The sequence below is a fragment of the Copadichromis virginalis genome, linkage group LG1 (genome assembly GCF_057382275.1).
Source record: "Copadichromis virginalis isolate Kocher_CV1m ecotype Utaka linkage group LG1, C_Virginalis_male_GT1.1, whole genome shotgun sequence".
Classification (NCBI taxonomy): Eukaryota; Metazoa; Chordata; class Actinopteri; order Cichliformes; family Cichlidae; genus Copadichromis; species Copadichromis virginalis.
In genome coordinates this window covers 7,476,436-7,496,395 of record NC_140618.1, presented here as the reverse complement: position 1 = coordinate 7,496,395, position 19,960 = coordinate 7,476,436, and the positions used below count along the sequence as shown (strand labels likewise).

The 19,960-nt window shown below is 38.4% G+C and overlaps 1 protein-coding gene across 2 annotated transcripts in view; it reads right to left on the bottom strand.

The window, feature by feature from the left end:
- ntrk3b (neurotrophic tyrosine kinase, receptor, type 3b) overlaps nucleotides 1-19,960 on the bottom strand; it is a 225,936-nt gene that overhangs the window by 166,430 nt on the left and 39,546 nt on the right. For both annotated transcript variants that reach the window (XM_085441285.1, XM_085441353.1), the window contains exons 2-3: nucleotides 19,531-19,605; nucleotides 13,107-13,178 (exon numbers count right to left, since the gene is read on the bottom strand). In XM_085441285.1, the coding sequence (XP_085297411.1) occupies nucleotides 13,107-13,178; nucleotides 19,531-19,605 (147 nt within the window). The remainder of the gene's footprint in view (nucleotides 1-13,106; nucleotides 13,179-19,530; nucleotides 19,606-19,960) is intronic.

The window sequence follows — 19,960 nt, the reverse complement described above, 5'->3', positions numbered from 1 at the left end:
CCTATTGTGTCTGGCACCAGGATACTGCCATAGGATACTGTGGATCCTGCGGGTTGCAATTTGGGGCCTTCTGTGATTTGCTCACAAAGCATATCTTTAATCACATTAGGCAAGTTCAGCATCTTGGGCCATTCCTGAGAAGTTTCTACACTGCAGCAGAGCACACTGTGCTATTGGAAAGGGAAGGGCATATGTGTCAGTTCTCATTGAAGAAGAATGCCAGGACACAAGTTTTCCCCAAAAGAATACTGGATTGTAACAACACATCACCTATTAATGGTTTTAATGTTGTAGCTGATCACTGCATATACTCTTAATCAGTGTCCTCTGACATTCAGGTCAAACCACAAACATGCAGCAAGTACAACTGGTCCAGTTCAGCAGAAGAAAAAGTGGTGTTTCTATTCTGGGTACAAATAAAGCAGGGTCACATCACCAGTTTTTTGGCACTTCGAAATGTGCAAGTGTGGAAGTGGGTGGAATGAGCTATCGCGGGCAATAAACAACTACGATTTAAAAATAACAACGCTAACACTGTACAGTCCCACTGACATTTTGTGTTAACGGAATTACCTTCTTTAAAATATAACTGCATGGCACCAAATGATGTCCTTCACTGTGACCGCTTTGCAATGTAATGTAACTCAGAAATGAACATTCTGAAGGAGATTAAAGCGTCTGTACATTCCAGCACATAAAATAAAATATTTTTTTGTGTTTACACGCACTAGATGCAAGTAAAACACAGCAGAAAATAAATAAAATCAAAGACTAGCAGCCCTGTTGCTCTATTTTCACCTGTAAAGCAGGAGTTGGGTAGGCGGAGGTTTCTGTGAATTTCCCATTACGTCGTAGCGCACTCGGTGCTTGCTTGGAAGTTTAGGGGTTTTTTTTCGATGTAAAAAGAAGTTTTCTTCCCACGCACAACAGACGCTAATGTTTTTGTCACTTTTTATGGAATCAAACTCAAAGTAAGGTCAGTACTTCCACGCTTTAAACGCTACACGCTCATACTCTCTCCCGGACTCGATATTTTATCCATTGTTGATCTGCACACAGCTGTTGTCATGAACGTCGCACTCGCTTACGTCACTGTCATGAGACATTCTGGCAAAAAAAAAAAAATCACGGTTTTAGTAACGCAGTAACGCAGCGTGCTTACGGGAAAGTAACGGTAATCTAATTACTGTTTTTGCAATAGTAATCCCTTACTTTACTCGTTACTTGAAAAAAGTAATCGGATTACAGTAACGCGTTACAGGTAACACATTACTCTGGTTGCTACCACTGAAGAATGTGTATTAACCAAAAAATCGTGGACAGGTTTGTTTCTTGTTAAGCGAGAGGGGTTAACAGTGTATTTGTGTACACTGTCTCTCATCCTTTGACAGCTGGTGGAGGTGGATGGATGGATGGATGGATGGATGGATGGATGGATGGATGGTGAGCTAATGTGATGTCACGGGGTCTCGATCAAGCATCAAGCTCCACAGTGATTTGTGGCTTCAGTAAAAGTAATTTTCAATCACCTTGCTTCACTGCAGAGTTTCTGCTGGGCTACTTGATATGTTAAGTGAACCAAAGAGGCAATAAAGCACTCTAACAACATTACTCATACAGTAGAGGCCCTGATTGACTTGCAAATTTTACGTTTATATAAGTTTTGAATATCTGAGTTATGAGACGTTTCCTCACATTGCTTCATTGCTTTGGTCACACTACCTGAGAAAGACAATGAAAATTGTCATTAGTTTTAAAAGCAGGGTAAATCTCACAGCATATACACAGAACCTATGGAATTAATTCCCTCATGTGCCTCTGAAGTAAGTGTGGACATTGAAGACTAAAGTCTGTTTAAGTGATTTTGTACACTTAGTTAGGTGTATCCTTTATTCAGCTATGCCATAATTTTCTATATATCTGATTCTGTTTGAAGTAGAATGCAAATAACACCACAAAGCATATCCGTTAGTAATTCATATTGAATAGATATAGAAAAAAATATTGAATAATTGTAATATTTGAGCTAAAAGTGGTAAAATATGTCAAAATATCCAAATTAAACCATTTTTATTAATCTATTGTCCAGGGAATTGCTTTAAAAATTCTTTAGCATTGTGATTTATTATTTTTCACTTTTTTAATATCTAAAAGTGCACTGTTGATATTCTTGTGTAATGTGGAGTGTTTCCACAGAAAGCTCTGGGGAGTTTGCTTTCTGACAAGTCCTTACACAGTATAGTCAGTGAGGTCTACGACCTGCACAATCATTTTATATCACTTTATGTGTTTTGAAGACTCACAAAGGAGTTGCTGAAGGGGACTTTTAGGGTTCCTAGTTAGAGTAAATTCCCAGACACCCTGCTTTTCTGTTACTAATTTATTTAACACAATAGTGAGTGTGACTGTTTTAACTTTTAATTGTGCTTGAAATAAACAGACCAGGCACTGGGAAGTTAACTGATTTCTGTTCAGTGAGCCGATCATCACCAGGTTTGTAGATTATAATTTGGATAATATCCCATCCATTTGAATAAAGTATAAACCATTTAGTTTTTACTTTTTTCACTGAAAGCACATCAATGCCTATTTCATCACCATAAAAAATAAGAGGTAAAGGATGTCTCCCTAAACAAGGGATGTAAAAACATGTTTGCACTTTTATCTTTAGTTGGCCAGAGATAAAAGCACAAAAAAAACCCCCCACAATGTTGTTGCAAGTCTTCACCAACACCGATAGAGTGGCCTAGCTAGACCAGATCTTAAATCACTGCATTAACTTCTTGTGTGTCAAAGGATGGATTTTAAAATCCTATTACTTGTTTATAAAGCACTGAACAGTCTTTTTGAACCATTCAGACCCCTTGGGTTATCTGGAACAGGTTTGGTTAGTGTTCACAGGATCAAAACTAAGCTAAGCTGTGAAACAAGCCTCCTAAATTCCTATCGCCTTCAAAAACTGTCAGCTCATATAAAATAGGCATAAAATATGCATAAAAAAAAAACAACAACTCTGGATAGCCAGTAAATCATTTGTTTTTAACCAGAAAACAAAACAAGGAATTTAGCATTATTATTTTATCATTTAATTATTCATGCTTCCTGATTTAAACCTGTCTGTACCGGTACTTGTTTATACATTTATTTATATTATACTATACTGTATCATATACTATATCTTTTGTATCTTTTATTTTTATCCTTTCTTTCAATTTACTTTTGAATATGCCATTTGATAATGTCAGTGAGCAGTATATTTCAAAAGCCTGTTTTTTTCCTACTATATCAGTCAAGCCCATTAAACACAAATGCACTAAAAGGAAAGGAAGTAACCATAATCCTTGTGTTTCATGAAAAACAGCCATGTTAGTGACATAGCATGCCTACTCTGACTACTCAAATTTATTTATTTTTCTAAAACTAATACAGGCCACTGCAGCAATCACAACAGACATGACCAGTGTATCCATTTCAAATAAACCCAAGACTATGTGGAATATTTTCCTCTTGTTGTTTAACTGTATATGCTGCAGTACATGTCACCCTCAACAACAGGCCCATGGATTTTTTTTTAGCTAAGTGTCATACATGTTATGAAAACTACAACACATGCAAGCATGCATTCTTCATTAGCCTAATGCTTCTGACTAAGGCATCAGTTACACAGGTCACCATGTATCATGTTTCCCAGGGGATCTCCAGTCAATAGGGAAAATTGTGCATTTTGTCAAAGTCGAGAATGTTTGCTTTTAAAGTAAAAGTTGTGCGCTGCTGTTGGAAACTCCTGCAAAGCACTTGTTAACAGGTTAGGGAATACACAGTTTTCTCTAGCAAACAGTGGTTACCAGGGGGGTCACAAACCAGAAGAAGAAAGTTACAGTAAAGTGCAAAATGCATCCTGGATAGAAACAACTATCTATTGCTGATAAGAAAACACAATCTTGCAGCATGCTAACACAAACCTAGAAGAAAAGACTGTGAATGTTGCAACAGCTGAATATCTGCTGACCCCAGCAAAGCAACAAGAACCCGATCTTCAACAGGTAACAGAAACAGAATTCTTCTTGAACATCTACAGTAGAGTCACAGTTGAAATATCGTGTTTGTGTGCTCATTATCTTTGTATTGGTGTGTGGGACTGTAGCCTAAAGTATATATACCATTACAAATATAGATATATTAGATGTCGTTACATGGTAATTATATAAGAGTGCACCTCAAGCGGCGTTATAAGTTAAGATAAAAATAATGAAATGGGTAGTGTAACAAATGCCTATATTCAGTGATTTACTAAGTAAAATTTTGTATGTCATGTCTATGCGTTTTAGACTTCCCCACATCATTTTACAGTATTTACTGACACACTCAAAAGCTGCGGTTACAGGTGAGTATTGTTCATGGCGTGAAGTGAAGTAGAAGATGAATAAAAAGTCAGCTATGATAATGTGATAATGTGTCATTCATACATTATTTATAGAATAAGTGGCTGCCTAGAAACATTAAAACAATCCTATGTGGTGTAAAATTAAGAGGAGAAACTGCCAAGCAAATTAACTTCTTTTGGTGTATGGTTGTTGCATATTTATCCATACATTGGTGAATGAAACTGAGCTAAGTGTGGTAACACACGTCAAGGGTCATCAGGGGAGCAAATGCTGGACATGCATGTGATGAAATATGGAGTCAAGACGTGACTGCTTGTTTATGAAGCTCAGAATATCAGCAGGCATTGATAACCATTGACTTGCTGGCACCGGAAATTGTCATTATCTGCAACAACAGTGCAAAATATTACTGATTGTTCCTTTAATGTCCCTTTGTGGTACTTAAGAGGATTGAGGCCGTTTCATGAGTTTCTCCAGCCACAACAATTGGTGAGATGGGATTTGCTGCTGCGTCACTGGTGCCACTGAGACAAACACAGTAATATGTTTACTTGATGAGTTGTCTTTTTGAAGACAGATATCCCATAGAGATATTCTTAAACTGCTTCACCAGAGGAAAGTTTTTATGTTTATCTAAATAAAATAGAAACTTGTTCCAATAATTTGCACAATCAGCACATTTTCCTGAACTGATTGGGCTGAGACTTCTGGAAAAAAGCCCATTACACTCAAAGCCTTTAGAAATTACAGAACTGTATACCTCAACTTGAATATTGACTAATTAAAAACTGCATGTAGTAATATTGTATGCAAACCATAGCCACAAGTTAACAAAGTGCCCATAAATTATTAATGCATTCTGTTACTCCTTTATTATTGCTTTTGTTTCTAAGTTTGAAATATCAGAACATAGTAAATAAAGTTAGATGTGCTGGTAGGAGTATTGCGTTCCAAAAGTAGCAGACTAACACGCATTCATGTTTAAGGCCTATTTTCTAAGCTGAAGCAACCACCTAAGAACTGTGACTTTAAGTGAATAAACTGGAGAATGGTTTTATTGTTTTTATATAATAATCAAAGAAGCCTAATAAAAAATGTAAATATTTTAAAACTGTTTTGGTGTATTTGTTCCTTTATAGTTCCTATGGTTTTGCTTTTGCCATATGACAGAAAGAATACTTACAAGCATTTAATACAACAGCGTTGCACACTGAAGTGCTAAAGTCCTCTAAGTGCACACAGTTGAACAATTAGCAAAATCGCATTCTGGTCCATGTCCTCTCTCATCCACTAATGACAGAAGTCCTGTCTGGTCAGCTTTAAAAACTGATGTTACACTCATGGGTGGTACTTTAACATCTGTCAGATCACCATCAAAACAAAACAATCGAGCCACTTTAAACGAGAGGTTGTGCTGTTGGTGTAGAATGCTGATTAGTTTGATCATCTTCTGTTCTACTTTTACTGCAACTTCAAGAAGCATCCCTGCTGTTTTTTGTTCCGAATGCACCAGCACAACCAGTGAGTCATTTTGCAGGATTACAACCTAAAAATCCTTTGCAAAAGGAACTTTAAAATCCTTATCAGGTGATGCTGATGTGTGATTTTCTCCACTGCCCTAAATCACATTTGCTATATGAAATTTAACGCTTGATTACTCTTTTCCCTAATTTTGGTTTGCTGATTTCAACAATAATATCTATTTTGTTCTATTTTGCACATAGCATGTTTCACTATTAGCACTTGCAAGTGTGATCCAGATGTTTTTTTGCAGCTTTTTTTTTTCTTTTCTTTTTTTTTTTTGCTTGGCATATTTGTGGTCGACCAAGACAAGCCGAACTCAAAAGCTTGGGTTTCATATTCCAATGGAATAAAGGGAGCCACTGAAACACTTTGATGACTGCTACTTCTATTTAGTCAATATTTCTGGATACCATTCCAAAACCAAATAATCTCTTACTTACCCTAACCTGCCATCAGCAATGAGACCAGTAACACATTTAAATGAAATACCACCTCCCATTGTTACTGGCTTAGATGAGGAGTGAGATGAGTATGATGATGTTTTGTCTCCAGATGCAAAGTGATGAAGATTTGAAAAAGTTGTCTTCTAGTACCTCATCTGTCAGAGCTAAATGATTTAGTACGAGATTTTGATCTGCCAAAGGAAGCAACTGAGTCGCTTGGGTCTAGCCTCAGCGAGGAAAAACCTCCTTGCTCTAGCATCTAAATTTTCTCTTTATAGGCATCGTGAGAAGGATCTTATTCCATTCTTTGAAATTGATGATGACTTTGTCTATAGTGGGGATTATGAAAATCTTTTGAGAGCAATAGGTTGTGAGTATGATGCAGATGAGTGGAGGTTGTTCATTGACAACTCAAAAGCCAGCCTAAAATGCTATCCACTTTGGGATGGCAGCAATTACTGATTGGTCATTCTGTCCATTTAAAAGAAACCTCTGAAAACATGCAAATTGTGTTAAGGAAACTGAAATACAATGAAAAAAAAAGTCATTTGCATTTTGTAATAAAAGTGTATGTGACTGAATTTTTTATTGGTATCTCTGAACTCAGCATCATTGAATTAGGTTATCAGATATTAACTACAGTGGTTTGCAAAAGTATTCGGCCCCCTTGAACTTTCCCACATTTTGTCACATTACAGCCACAAACATGAATCCATTTTATTGGAATTCCACGTGAAAGACCAACACAAACTGGTGTACACGTGAGAAGTGGAACGAAAATCATACATGATTCCAAACATTTTTTACAAATAAATAACTGCAAAGTGGGGTGTGCGTAATTATTCAACCCCCTGAGTCAATACTTTGTAGAACCACCTTTTGCTGCATACAGTCTTTTAGGGTATGTCTCTACCAGCTTTGCAGATCTAGAGACTGAAATCCTTGCCCATTCTTCTTTGCAAAACAGCTCCAGCTCAGTCAGATTAGATGGACAGCGTTTGTGAACAGCAGTTTTCAGATCTTGCCACAGATTCTCGATTGGATTTAGATCTGGACTTTGACTGGGCCATTCTAACACATGGATATGTTTTGTTTTAAACCATTCCATTGTTGCCCTGGCTTTATGTTTAGGGTCGTTGCCCTGCTGGAAAGTGAAACTCCGCCCCAGTCTCAAGTCTTTTGCAGACTCCAAGAGGTTTTCTTCCAAGATCGCCCTGTATTTGGCTCCATCCATCTTCCCATCAACTCTGACCAGCTTCCCTGTCCCTGCTGAAGAGAAGCACCCCCAGAGCATGATGCTGCCACCACCATATTTGACAGTGGGGATGGTGTGTTCAGAGTGATGTGCAGTGTTAGTTTTCCGCCACACATAGCGTTTTGCATTTAGACCAAAAAGTTCCATTTTGGTCTCATCTGACCAGAGCACCTTCTTGCACATGTTTGCTGTGTTCCCCACGTGGCTTGTAGCAAACTGCAAACGGGACTGCTTATGGTTTTCTGTTAACAATGGCTTTCTTCTTGTCACTCTTCCATAAAGGCCAACTTTGTGCAGTGCACGACTAATAGTTGTCCTATGGACAGATTCCCCCACCTGAGCTGTAGATCTCTGCAGCTCGTCCAGAGTCACCATGGGCCCCTTGGCTGCATTTCTGATCAGCGCTCTCCTTGTTCGGCCTGTGAGTTTAGGTGGACGGCCTTGTCTTGGTAGGTTTACAGTTGTGCCATACTCCTTCCATTTCTGAATGATTGCTTGAACAGTGCTCCGTGGGATGTTCAAGGCTTGGGAAATCTTTTTGTAGCCTAAGCCTGCTTTAAATTTCTCAATAACTTTATCCCTGAGCTGTCTGGTGTGTTCTTTGGACTTCATGGTGTTGTTGCTCCCAATATTCTCTTAGACAACCTCTGAGGCCGTCACAGAGCAGCTGCATTTGTACTGACATTAGATTACACACAGGTGCACTCTATTTAGTCATTAGCACTCATCAGGCAATGTCTATGGGCAACTGACTGCACTCAGACCAAAGGGGGCTGAATAATTACGCACACCCCACTTTGCAGTTATTTATTTGTAAAAAATGTTTGGAATCATGTATGATTTTCGTTCCACTTCTCACCTGTACACCACTTTGTGTTGGTCTTTCACGTGGAATTCCAATAAAATTGATTCATGTTTGTGACTGTAATGTGACAAAATGTGGAAAGGTTCAAGGGGGCCGAATACTTTTGCAAGCCACTGTATTTTCTGGAAAACAGAAGATAGTTTATTTTAAGATGAAGGGAGGTGTAATCATAAATCTGACCTCACTGACCTCAGAGGCTAGAATATGAGGCTTACTTAAAAGTTTCACTCACCAAACAAAGAAAGAATTAAATAAATAACAATAGGAGAGGAAGACCAATAAGAAGAGAGTTACAGTAGTCAGTGTTGGACATAACCAAGGTGTGAGCAAGGATGGCAATGGGGAGTGAAAAACTGTTACATTTAGACAAGTTGGATTTGATGCCAATGAGGAGAACTACCGTTTTATCGATAAGGCTATTTGAGAAGATGAGAGCAGGTGTGATAGTGGTAGTAGGTTTAGTAGACAGGTAGAGCTGGATACCATCAGCACAACAATGGAAAGTAAGAATTAATTTTTCTATGACATGACCAAGATAAAGTATATAGATGATAAATAAAAGAGGCCCCAGGGCAGATCCCTGGGGCACTCCAGGAGTAATTAGAATTGAGCGGGTTTTGAAATTTGAGTTAAATGAATTGAGTGCAGCTGAAGAGATACGATTTCTGCCTGCGAAGTAGTGTTCAAGACCACAGAGTGGAAACGCAAGATCACTACTCAGTGTAAGGTTTATGCCACAGCTGCAATTAACAGTACTGGTAATTACTAAAATAATTTTTTTTTATGTTTCTGTAATGGTTAACCCATCATATGCCCAAGCACTTTAATCAAAATCATATTATGATATGATATATTGTGATATGTAATTATTATTGTTATCCCCTAATTGTTATCTACTATTTTTTCAAATATAGTGTTTTTTTAAAAGAAAAAAACAGTAAAGCACATTATTATGTTTTGATTAAGATGCCATATTAGTTATTTATTTACAGTGATGAACAGAAAAAACATGTTTTAGTGTTTGACTGTTATGCTTGATTCATTTCTGACTCACAAGTTTGAACTTTCCTAATAAATAATATCACTTTTAGTTTTTATAGATTTCTAGTTTTTCTATAGTTTTCCTATATTTTATTTCTATATTTTTCTTCTGTCTTGTTTTTATGGCAGGTGGTTAAATTTGTTAAGCACTGTAAGTGTCAGTAATACATTGATTAAATATTTTGTCTCATCACCACCCCGCCATGCTGTATAATTTTTGGGTCACACTTAGTTTACTTATGCAATGTCCAATTGGAAATCTTTTTTTTTTTTTTTTTTTAACTGTACCACTAATTGTAAATTTTTCCAGCATCAGCTTGATGTTTAAAATGTAAATGTTATGACAGTTTGTTGATTTCATGTTTATGTCTTGTAAGCACATTAATTCAAAGTGCTGCACAAATATTTGTCGATGTTACACATATTTAATACTGGAGAGTTAATCACATTCTGGAGCCTTGCACAGTTTATATTTACCTACATGTCGCTCAGTTGAAGCGCTCGTCTTAATCGTCTTAGCAGAAATTAAGGACTGCATGTGTTGCCCAAGGACACATCAGTAATCTGCAGGGCTACTGAATGCATTGGTTGCTCATGGATAAAATCTCTTGGACCTCTGATATGAATTGCAGAATCCCACTGATGAGAATAAAGCACTCTCACAGGCTATGGTATATTGTAATTAGGTTTATTTTGGGCTCACATAAAATATAGAGGGCCCACAGAGGTCACCTCACGATGACAACACTGATGCTTTGACAAGTGCTGTTAGGAAAATAAACAATGCCACAGGAAAGGATTTTAAATATAGCTAAATTCATTTCTACTGAAAGAGGTGGACACAGTTCAGACCAGCATGGTTTAAAGCTGTATTATACTTTTACTAGCTGTTATAAAGATCGCTGTTGCTGTGGGGTGTTTTCAGCAGCATTTTTCACTTCATATAAGACACTGCATGCTCATACAGCAGTGTCTTGTCAACTACAAAGTAGCCCTGTCCTAAAGTACCCTGCTTTATTGCTGATTTTAATCTAGATGTAACCATTTGTTAAAAACAAGACATGTTTATTAAATGAACCATTAAATTAGAGTTTGACACAAAAACTCATAAGAAAATGTGTTTACTTAGGTCAAAAATCAAGGGAGTACTAAGATGATTTATTATACATATAGACTTCTTTTTACAGCCACAGGTATCAGACCTTACTAAGTTAAAGCAAATGTGGAAGGTGTTTGATGCGCCGATCTGTTATAAATGCACATAATAAGCTAGTTTATAACTTCGCTACACATGGGAATGTTTGGAGGATCCACTTCAGCAGATATATCCAGTGTGCTATCAATTCCTTCAATTTCTGTTATTTCTGTTTTTTCCATCTGTTTTGTGAAGCACTTTTACAATTCATGATCAACTAAATTGTACAAGCTAGAGCTTATCTCAGCTATCATTGGGCGATAGGTAAGGTATGCTCTGGACATGTCGCCGGTTTCACAAGGCTTAGACCAAGAAGCATCATTCATGCTCACATTCACGCTCACTTAACCTAACATGCATGTCTTAGGACTATGGGAAGAGGGAGAACCCACACAGGCACAAGGAGAGAACATAGAAACTCCCTAGCCCTAGCCAGCGGGTTTGAAGCAAGAACCATCTTGCTGTGAAGCAAAGGTACTAAACCAGTGCAACCCATGTCACTTCTATCGTGTATCTTGTTTGGATTTGGTATGGTTAAAAAAGTAAACACGATCCCACCTCTTTGTATTGATGTGCTCGTTTTCACCAAGACATACTGTAATACATGCAAAATAATGGATGCTACACGTCTTCAAAAACAGAGCAGAAGAATACTGATTGAAAAGAGAACATAACTAGGGTGGGTTTTAATTACAGTCATCACGTTTGTAGCACACGGGATTAATGATATCTTCGCTGTGACTAATTGAGCCTGTTTTGGCCTGAACATGTGATGAAGACAATAGCTTCAATTCTCCTCACAAAGCAGCAACCAGTTGAGTGTCTGATGGCTTGGGCTTTGAGCAGACCTGTCTGACACAGACATCAATGAGGTCGGTCTTCTGAGGCTAAGCACAGGCATAATAATTAATCTTCTTTGACATCATCATCCTCAGAGTCACCTAGCAACTGTCCACCTGCATTAACAAGAGCACAATAGAGGCCTGTCATGGACTGCCTGAAGTGGGGGTGTTCAGTGGTTGGAATCCAAATGCCTCCATGTAGGAACAGTAGGAATGTACCGGAGGCTAAAATAACATGATCAACACTTGCTTTTTTGGGTTTTTAAAAAAAAAAAACTTGTCAAACAACATTTTATAGATTGTTGGATTGGAAACGTAATAGAATTTCAAAATATATTTGGGACAGGCTTTTTCAAGACACACATTAATTAACACATCTCTGGTGAGATTTTGATGTTAGCTCAAATTGCTTGCATCTTAATTATCACTGTGGGTCTGAACCTCACACTCATTTATTTATATTACACCATAAGTGAGAATAAAAGGGAAAGAAGCATGAATATTCATTCACCTGTTCTTCTTTTATGTGTTCTACACCTCTTCTATCTTTTTTTAGTCCCGTACCACTGCACAGCAATTATTTTTAGCGGGAGAAATGGAGGAAGAGGTGAGAAGGTTACAATCATTTATTTGTTTTCGGTCTTGTGTAAGCAAATCCATCTTCTCGAAAGAAAATTAAAGTGAAGGCAGGATTTAAATAACTTTCATTAAATGTTGATGGGCTCGATTAGCTCAACCAAACACCTAACTAGATAAAGACACCAGTAATGTCAACATTTTTTAAAGCAGTCTACACACTAAAAAGACAAAAGTGTGTGCACCCAGGAACTCACACACATACTCAGATGCCAAAAAGTCAGCTTGTATGACAGCATAGTCCAACCAGTATTTTTCCGCCTCAGTAACAGGTATGATTAAGTTCTCAAATGAAAAATGCTGCATTTTTAGTTTCCATATTATGAACTGCTACTTGCTGTCTCTCTCTCTCTCTCCCACACACACAGATTTAAGCCTAACAGCAGTCATCTGCAGTAGAAAAGAGACCAAGCTGCCTATCAGTCGATGACTGGAAATTGCAAATGGCAGCGTGTTCAGGTAAAATACTGTGAGTGAGTTCCTCAACGTGTTTACTCCTGGAAAATTGGGGAATAACAGGCTGTCATATGGTGACACATCAGCCTTTGTTAAAGAAATTACTTTGCCCAGCTCTCTGATGCTCGGCCTCCTGGACAAATTGTCCATTTGGCGAGTGCAGACTAAATGGAACTGCGTCTTCGGCATGTTGCTCTACCGAAGCACAAAGAACCCGGGGCAGATAGGAATCCAATTATCCAAAGCAAATAATGGATGTCTCATTTAAGATGTGCAGCAGTTGCGACAGTAATGGCAATGCCACAATTTTCCTGAAGCCAACCTCTATCAATTGCATCATCTGCTGTTTAACACTAAGTCATCTACAGCCATACAGCCGACTACAAGCTGTCAAACGTCACATAACATAATAAATCTTTTCATGGCACAGGAAACATGGTCTCAAAGATGGAGTGTTTACTCACATGGTGCTTAGGTGCGGGTTCTGAGCAAACGCTCGAGGCTGGATAGACTTCAGGTTACAATTCATGATAGTTCTGAAATGAAAAGAGATCAAATACAGATCAGACTGTGTGGAAACCTGCGAAAAAAGACATTTGTTTTTTCCTAGTATGCTCACATGCGACTGTATGCAGTCCATTTCAAGTCATTTTGCATGTTTGTTTTACCATTGCAGTGCACTGTAACAAGAAGGGTTCTAGCTTTTCCAGTTTTTCATATTTAAACATTTATCTGTATTCTGGCACACCCCGCAGAGCTGACAGCCAAATGAAAATTCACTTTGATGCGCCATTTGATGAAAGATTTGTGAATTTGTGTGTCTTTACTTTGAAATGACTGAAACCTCTGGTTAGAACATGCATTCCCTCCTTGTGTTAACAGTCAAATTAAACGAATACTCATTTTGCTGCGGACCCAGTGGATTCTTCACGACGACTCCAAGAATTCCCAGCGTCCCAGTTTGGAAACCACTGTTCTGGGCTACAATGGTAATGACTTCTAATCTTGTGATCACAGATGTCTCTTTCCAAAGACGTCACTGACGTCTTCAGTGAGCGCCTCATAACGCTGTGTGCTGATTACATCCAGCTGTTGGCGCCAATTACCTTCTACAAGCTTGATCATGCCTCTGTGGTGTTTGGCGAGGATGCGGTGATTCATTGCCCACAAGTTCCCAAAGAGGGGCTCTGGGACCTCAAAGGGTCCTTCAAAGAGTTTAGGGGAATTCCTTACAAATAGATTCCCTCACAAAAAATGAACAGCAATATTTCGACTTCTATTTCATATCCATTAAATTAGCACAACCATATACACAGATGACTGTACTGCTTTTGCTTTTGTTCTCCCAGCAGTAATGACTGGAGCAAAGGCATTTATACTCAACACAATTATCTCCTTAAACAGCAGTGAATTAAATGGAGACATTACAGGTGAATGGGGTAAACATTTACCTAATGGATATCACCAGGAAACTTCCCCAGTCGATTGCTTAGGTGAAAATGATGTTTTGTATTAAATACATTCAGAAAAGAATCTATGTTTAAATATGCAAACAAGATATTATCTAAAACTGATTACATATTTCTTGCAGAATGGAAATCTGTAAATGAGATAAAGTTTGATCTAAAGGTTTCTACAAAGTAAATTTTGGGGTGTCACTATCAAAAGGCAGAAAAAGCAGATTTTCACCATGTAACTAGAAATACATTTAACATTAATTTAATAATATCTCCATTAACCTGCATACACAGAAATACAACTGGAAAGCTGGGTTTGCACGTGTGTCACTGAAGTGGTGATTTGTGGCTCAAAGTATGAAGAAAAGAATTTTGAGATAGTATGATCGAAAATTATGGAACACAAAAAATTTCACATATTTTTAAGGGGAAAAACCCACAATTTTCCAGCGAATCTTTCACCAAAGATATAGTAAATGGACTGGCACTCGTATAGCACTTTTCTACTCTCACTGAGCACTCAGAGCACTTTTTACTACGAGCCGCATTCACCTGTTCAGTGCTTTATTCTATGCCTTTGAGTAGTGAATGTGGATGGGAAGAAAACATCCAAAGTAACCAGTGTAATCTAAAGCATGTGTGTCACCTTAATGTTTGCTAGATTTGAAATTTTCAGCTTTCAGCACACTAAAACATTTCATTACATGAAAAATAATGCCGCAGGATCATTTTTGTTTTCATTTATTATATTTTTTATTTTATTTTATCACTTAATTAAATAAAACCAAACTAAATGAAAGGCAGTAAGAGCTGACCAAAACATTTAACCTATATGGGCAAGAGTACTGGACCACCTCGACATTACACCAGCAGAAGCTGCTCAGCCAAAGAAACCTATACCATGAAGTTCTCAGCACACACATTTTTTTGCTGATGTTTATGGCAGAGGAGGTCTGTAAGTACAGCGTTAGTTACTTTTTCACACTATTCACTTCAGTAAACAGCAACCCCATTGTGTAACTTTATGTGGCTTTGTGGCTTAGTTAGGTGTTTCCTAAATGCATCCACTTTACAAAATTACTACTTACAACCTATTGTGTAATAGGGGAAGACATTTCACAAACAGACTTGGTGCAATGATGGCATTACAGTACTACGCTTGAATTCATTAAGCTCTTTAGAATGATCCATTCTTTCACAAAGCCTTAAGCAGACTGCATAGCTAAGTGCTGGATTTTGTATACTTGTGGCAATGGGACTGATGTCACCTGAATTAAAAAATTAAAAAGCATGCTTTTTTTTCCATGAAGTGTATAAATTATGGGTGCTTTAAACCTATCTTGAACATGTAACTGTCAACAACGCTTCCTTTGTGACATTGATGAGGCAGCAAGAAATCTACTGTAAGGTGTAGATGCCTGTGGAAGATGCAAAGTAACAACTGCATTTGCAGAGTCTGGTAAATGCAGTAAACATTACACCAGTGCTGTTTTTATCATATTTGCTACATTGCAGAATAATCCGGATTATACTGAGGCTAACACAATGGTAGCTAAATAATGAAAAAGTGCAAACAAAGTAAAGCATGGTTTATTTTTCAGATTCTTCCTGATTCTTTTCAGATTCTATTGACAGCATCTTAACCAGCATCATTAACTCATCACCTGAAATGATTTTCAATATAAAGCGAGTCTTGTTAAAAGTTAAATGGTGACGTTTCTTCAGTTTATGGTGTGATGACAATGTGTCGGCATACAGCCAATAACTGCATTCAGACACTTTACTAATCCATATTACATCCAACACCTGAACTTAGTGAAAGCAAACAGACTATTATTATGTAATGTCAATATACAGTGGGGCAAAAAAGTATTTAGTCAGCCACCGATTGTGCAAGCTCCCCCACCTAAAATGATGACAGAGGTCAGTAATTTGCACCAGAGGTACACTTCAACTGTGAGAGACAGAATGTGAAAAAAAAAAATCCATGAATCCACATGGTAGGATTTGTAAAGAATTTATTCGTAAATCAGGGTGGAAAATGAGTACCGTAATTGTCGGGCTATAAGCCGCTACTTTTTGCACAAGCTTTGAACCCTGCGGCTTTTAGTCAGGTGCGGCTTTTCTATGGATTGTCCATGATTTTTGTCATATCGTAAGACGATTTGTTTTGTTTGTTCCGCTGTTGTACGGCACTACGTTGCCTGGCGGAAGGGCATGTGATCAGACACACAGTATCTGGGTTCAAGAGTGGTATGTTGGTCACGTGTCCATCTGCCAGGCAACGTAGTGCCGTACAAGTAGCGCGAAAAACAAACTTCAAATTAACGCTACGCGTTCAGCGGGAGTCGTGGATGACGAGCGGCGATAAACTTGCGAAAAGCAAGTTATGCTCAACTCCACCGGTGGAACCTGACAGCGTGGAAAAGTGTGAAAACATCCACGATCACCAACGGATTTTGAAGGGCTGCACTGCTGCATGATGGAGAGGAGGACACCGCCACGGCCCTTCTGAGGGTGTTTGACTCTGACACTGACAACGAGGATTTCTTTGGTTTTGTAAGTGACAACGAAGGAGAGAAGCTGAGAGTGGATGACGTAGCCATCCTGAGCCTGTTCGTATCCGACACTGGAGAAGAGGACTTTGGTGGTTTTAGTGCGCAGGAAGATGGTGGTGAATGACTGACTTTTCTTCTTGTTAAAGCCGTGTCACTGCACCTGAGCCTAAAAGGTAGTCTGAATCTATTTTTCTGGTGTGCTGTAGGTTATTGTTATGTACTACATTTGTTACTCATTTATGAAGCACAGCACATGTTTCGTACTTGTAATTACCGCTACTTGTACATATACCTAAAAAGTTATGCAAATATGTACCCATAACTTGTTTTTCAAAATATTAATAAAAGGGGTGTGTCTCCAAACAGCCATCTCTTTCCTGACAATTCCCTTTGTGCACATTCTCTTACATATGATAAGTCAACATTGAAACACCTGCGGCTTTTGGTCAGGTGCGGCTAATGTATGTACAAAACAGGATTTTCCCCTGATTTTAGCTTGTGCGGCTAATATTCAGGTGCGCTTTGTAGTCCGGGAAATACGGTATTTGGTCAATAACAAAAATACAACTCAATACTTTGTAACATAACCTTTGTTGACAATAACAGAGGTCAAACGTTTACTATCCGGTTGTTCAGTCTGACGTCACTAGCCGTGTCTGGGTCTAAACTCCGCTGCAGGTCCATATATCAAACGATCACTATGGCATTACTGAGAGTTGAAAAACTGTCTAAAGTCTTTCATCTTTAATAAAATGATCAGCGTTCTGCTCTACCAGGTGTAACAATTGAGTTTAACATCCAGGCATCCATGAAAACCGAATTTATGACATTTAACGGAGTTAGAAGTTAGCAGGGAGTTAGCTCGCTAGCTTCTATCTAAATACAATATAGCATGTCCTGACTGCGGGGTTTTGGAAACAAATTAAAACGTACAGCTCTGCTATCACTTCCAGCATAAATGAAGACAGAAAACTAAACAGCAGTGCCGTTTGTAGGGTTACTGAAGTTGGGCTAGCTGGTATATAATGATGTGCTACGAGTCCAAATTTAAGACTTTTAGGTCAAAACCATCAGGTCCTTCCCACCATGAAGCATAGGAGCTCAACTGAGATAGTCTGAGGTGAGGTGGACTGGAGATTAAAAAGCAGCCAACAACAGATTTGCATATGTGGGCAGAAAAATAACGCAGGTGAGCTCACGAGGCTGGTTAACAAAATGAAAAGTTGGCAGAAGGTTTCTATAAAGTATTTTGACGTCAGCCTTTCAAAAAAGTTCACCCACTCAGCTGCACTAAATATAAAATTACATTATTTGGATAATATTCTGCCCTCACAACATTTAATAACACTTAAAAACATAGCTGCTGCTGTGGAGAGTGAATTGTTTTGAACAAATCCTCAACATAAGACAGCAGAAAGATTACGTTAAAATCCACAATACTTGTTTTTCCTTTGTATGATATTTGTCGTACCTGTAAGATAAGCTTGTTTCTGAAGTGTGGTTTCTTTGAAATATGGTGTGCATTGGTTCGATAGGGACATTTTGTACAGTACGTGCAAAATGAATAGCACTCATTTGTTAATGCTGCTTTCATTTTGAAGACCACTTTGGGTTTGTTAGTGAATAGTCAGGCATCTATAAAATGTTTTGTTTGTTTTGGCAGGAAATTAGCTCCATATACGAGAAGTACTTGCTAAAAGCTACAGTTCCTGCTGTTTCAGAAATTATTGAATAATGAATGTCAAAAGCCTTATAAAGTAAATGAATCCAGTCAATTACACGAAACTACAGTGTTCACTGTGCTACAACAAAACTCATTTCAGTTATTTTAATCTACTCTGTAGTCTACTTTTAGTTTATTTATAGGTAAGTAAATGTAAGAATATAAATGTATATATATTGAATATAACTGTGCTGAGGAATTCAAGCAGCTTCCTGTGCTTTAGACAGAGAAGTTTTGTTTTTTCATTTTATTCAAATAAAGATGGTGATGATGAGGTCACATGCAAAATAAGATGATGGAAGGTATGCCATAGTGACTTTTTCCCTTCTTATCCCGCACACCATTAACAGCTTTCCCTGTGAAGACTCAACTCCAGGTGGGGAGGAGCCAGTGTCCCTAGACAAGGCAGCAGGAGAGAAGCAGTGGTAATGAGAAAAATGCTAATTTAGCCGTGGAGATATTGCACTTGGCCTCCCTGATAAGGGATCAAGGGGATCAGGGGAGAGGCCAGCTCTGACTTTGGAGGGCAAAGGAGAATGTGATTCTCTGTAGAGTGGGGGGAAAAATGAAGAGGAATAGGAGGCTGGGGAGTGGAAGAGGTGAGAGAAATTAAAGGATGTGGCCTCATAGTGCATGGTTGCAAAGCAGGAAAAGAGCGTAACATTGCTTTAATATGTGAAGAGATGAGAATAAAAAAAAACCACAATGCTACAGCAGGGACTCCTAATTCAATTTTCCCTGCTGCTTTTTAGCATTATTTGATCAGTGGCTAAGCAAAGCGAAGGGGATGTTCCACCAGCGTGTGACTGTCAAGAATTAAAAGCTTGTTTAAGCATCAGCTAGTGTTAGGATACGGAAGACACCCCTCACCCATGCTTCTCTCTAACACTCTGCCCCCAAAGAAGTATGTGACATTTAATCCAGATGCTGCAACTTGGGATCTGAGGTGAATTACTGCACTGATCGCTAGGAGGAAACCGCGGCCTCTCTGCAGTAGCAGGCGGGCAACCTGATGGAAAACAGGGATTAACAGTGGTACAGTTTCTACTGTGCTTTTCCAGATCTGCAACACAGCAGGACTAAAATACATTGAAGTGTTTCTCACCCCACTGTCACAACCACCACCACAGATAACAGCATCAACACTCACAGCTTCTGTAGTCCAGTGTAGAGCTCCATATCGACGTCTCTCAGAGTCTGCAATCCTGTCCAGTTCTCTATATGTCTGTAAACAGTGAGAAAGAGAATTGTAAATGAGATATTCCGGTTCATCCTAGAAGAAAAGAAAAACAAACCAGGACACATGACAGAAGAAAACTCTTTTTTTTATAGTCGCAAGTTGCAAATTAACAAGCTGTGTATTGTCAAATGTTTTCTGAATCCATATTCATTTAAACTGCAATTATTGGAACAGTTCTGACAGAGCGCTCTCTGCTGCCCTCTGATAGATTTAATTGCCAGGAGGCAGCTTCTGAACCTTAATCTCTGCGAGGGGAAGTGTGAGGGGGACACAGCAAATAAACACAGCAGATGACTTTACTTCTGCTAATACTATCACAGTTCCAGGGGATGTCTATGTG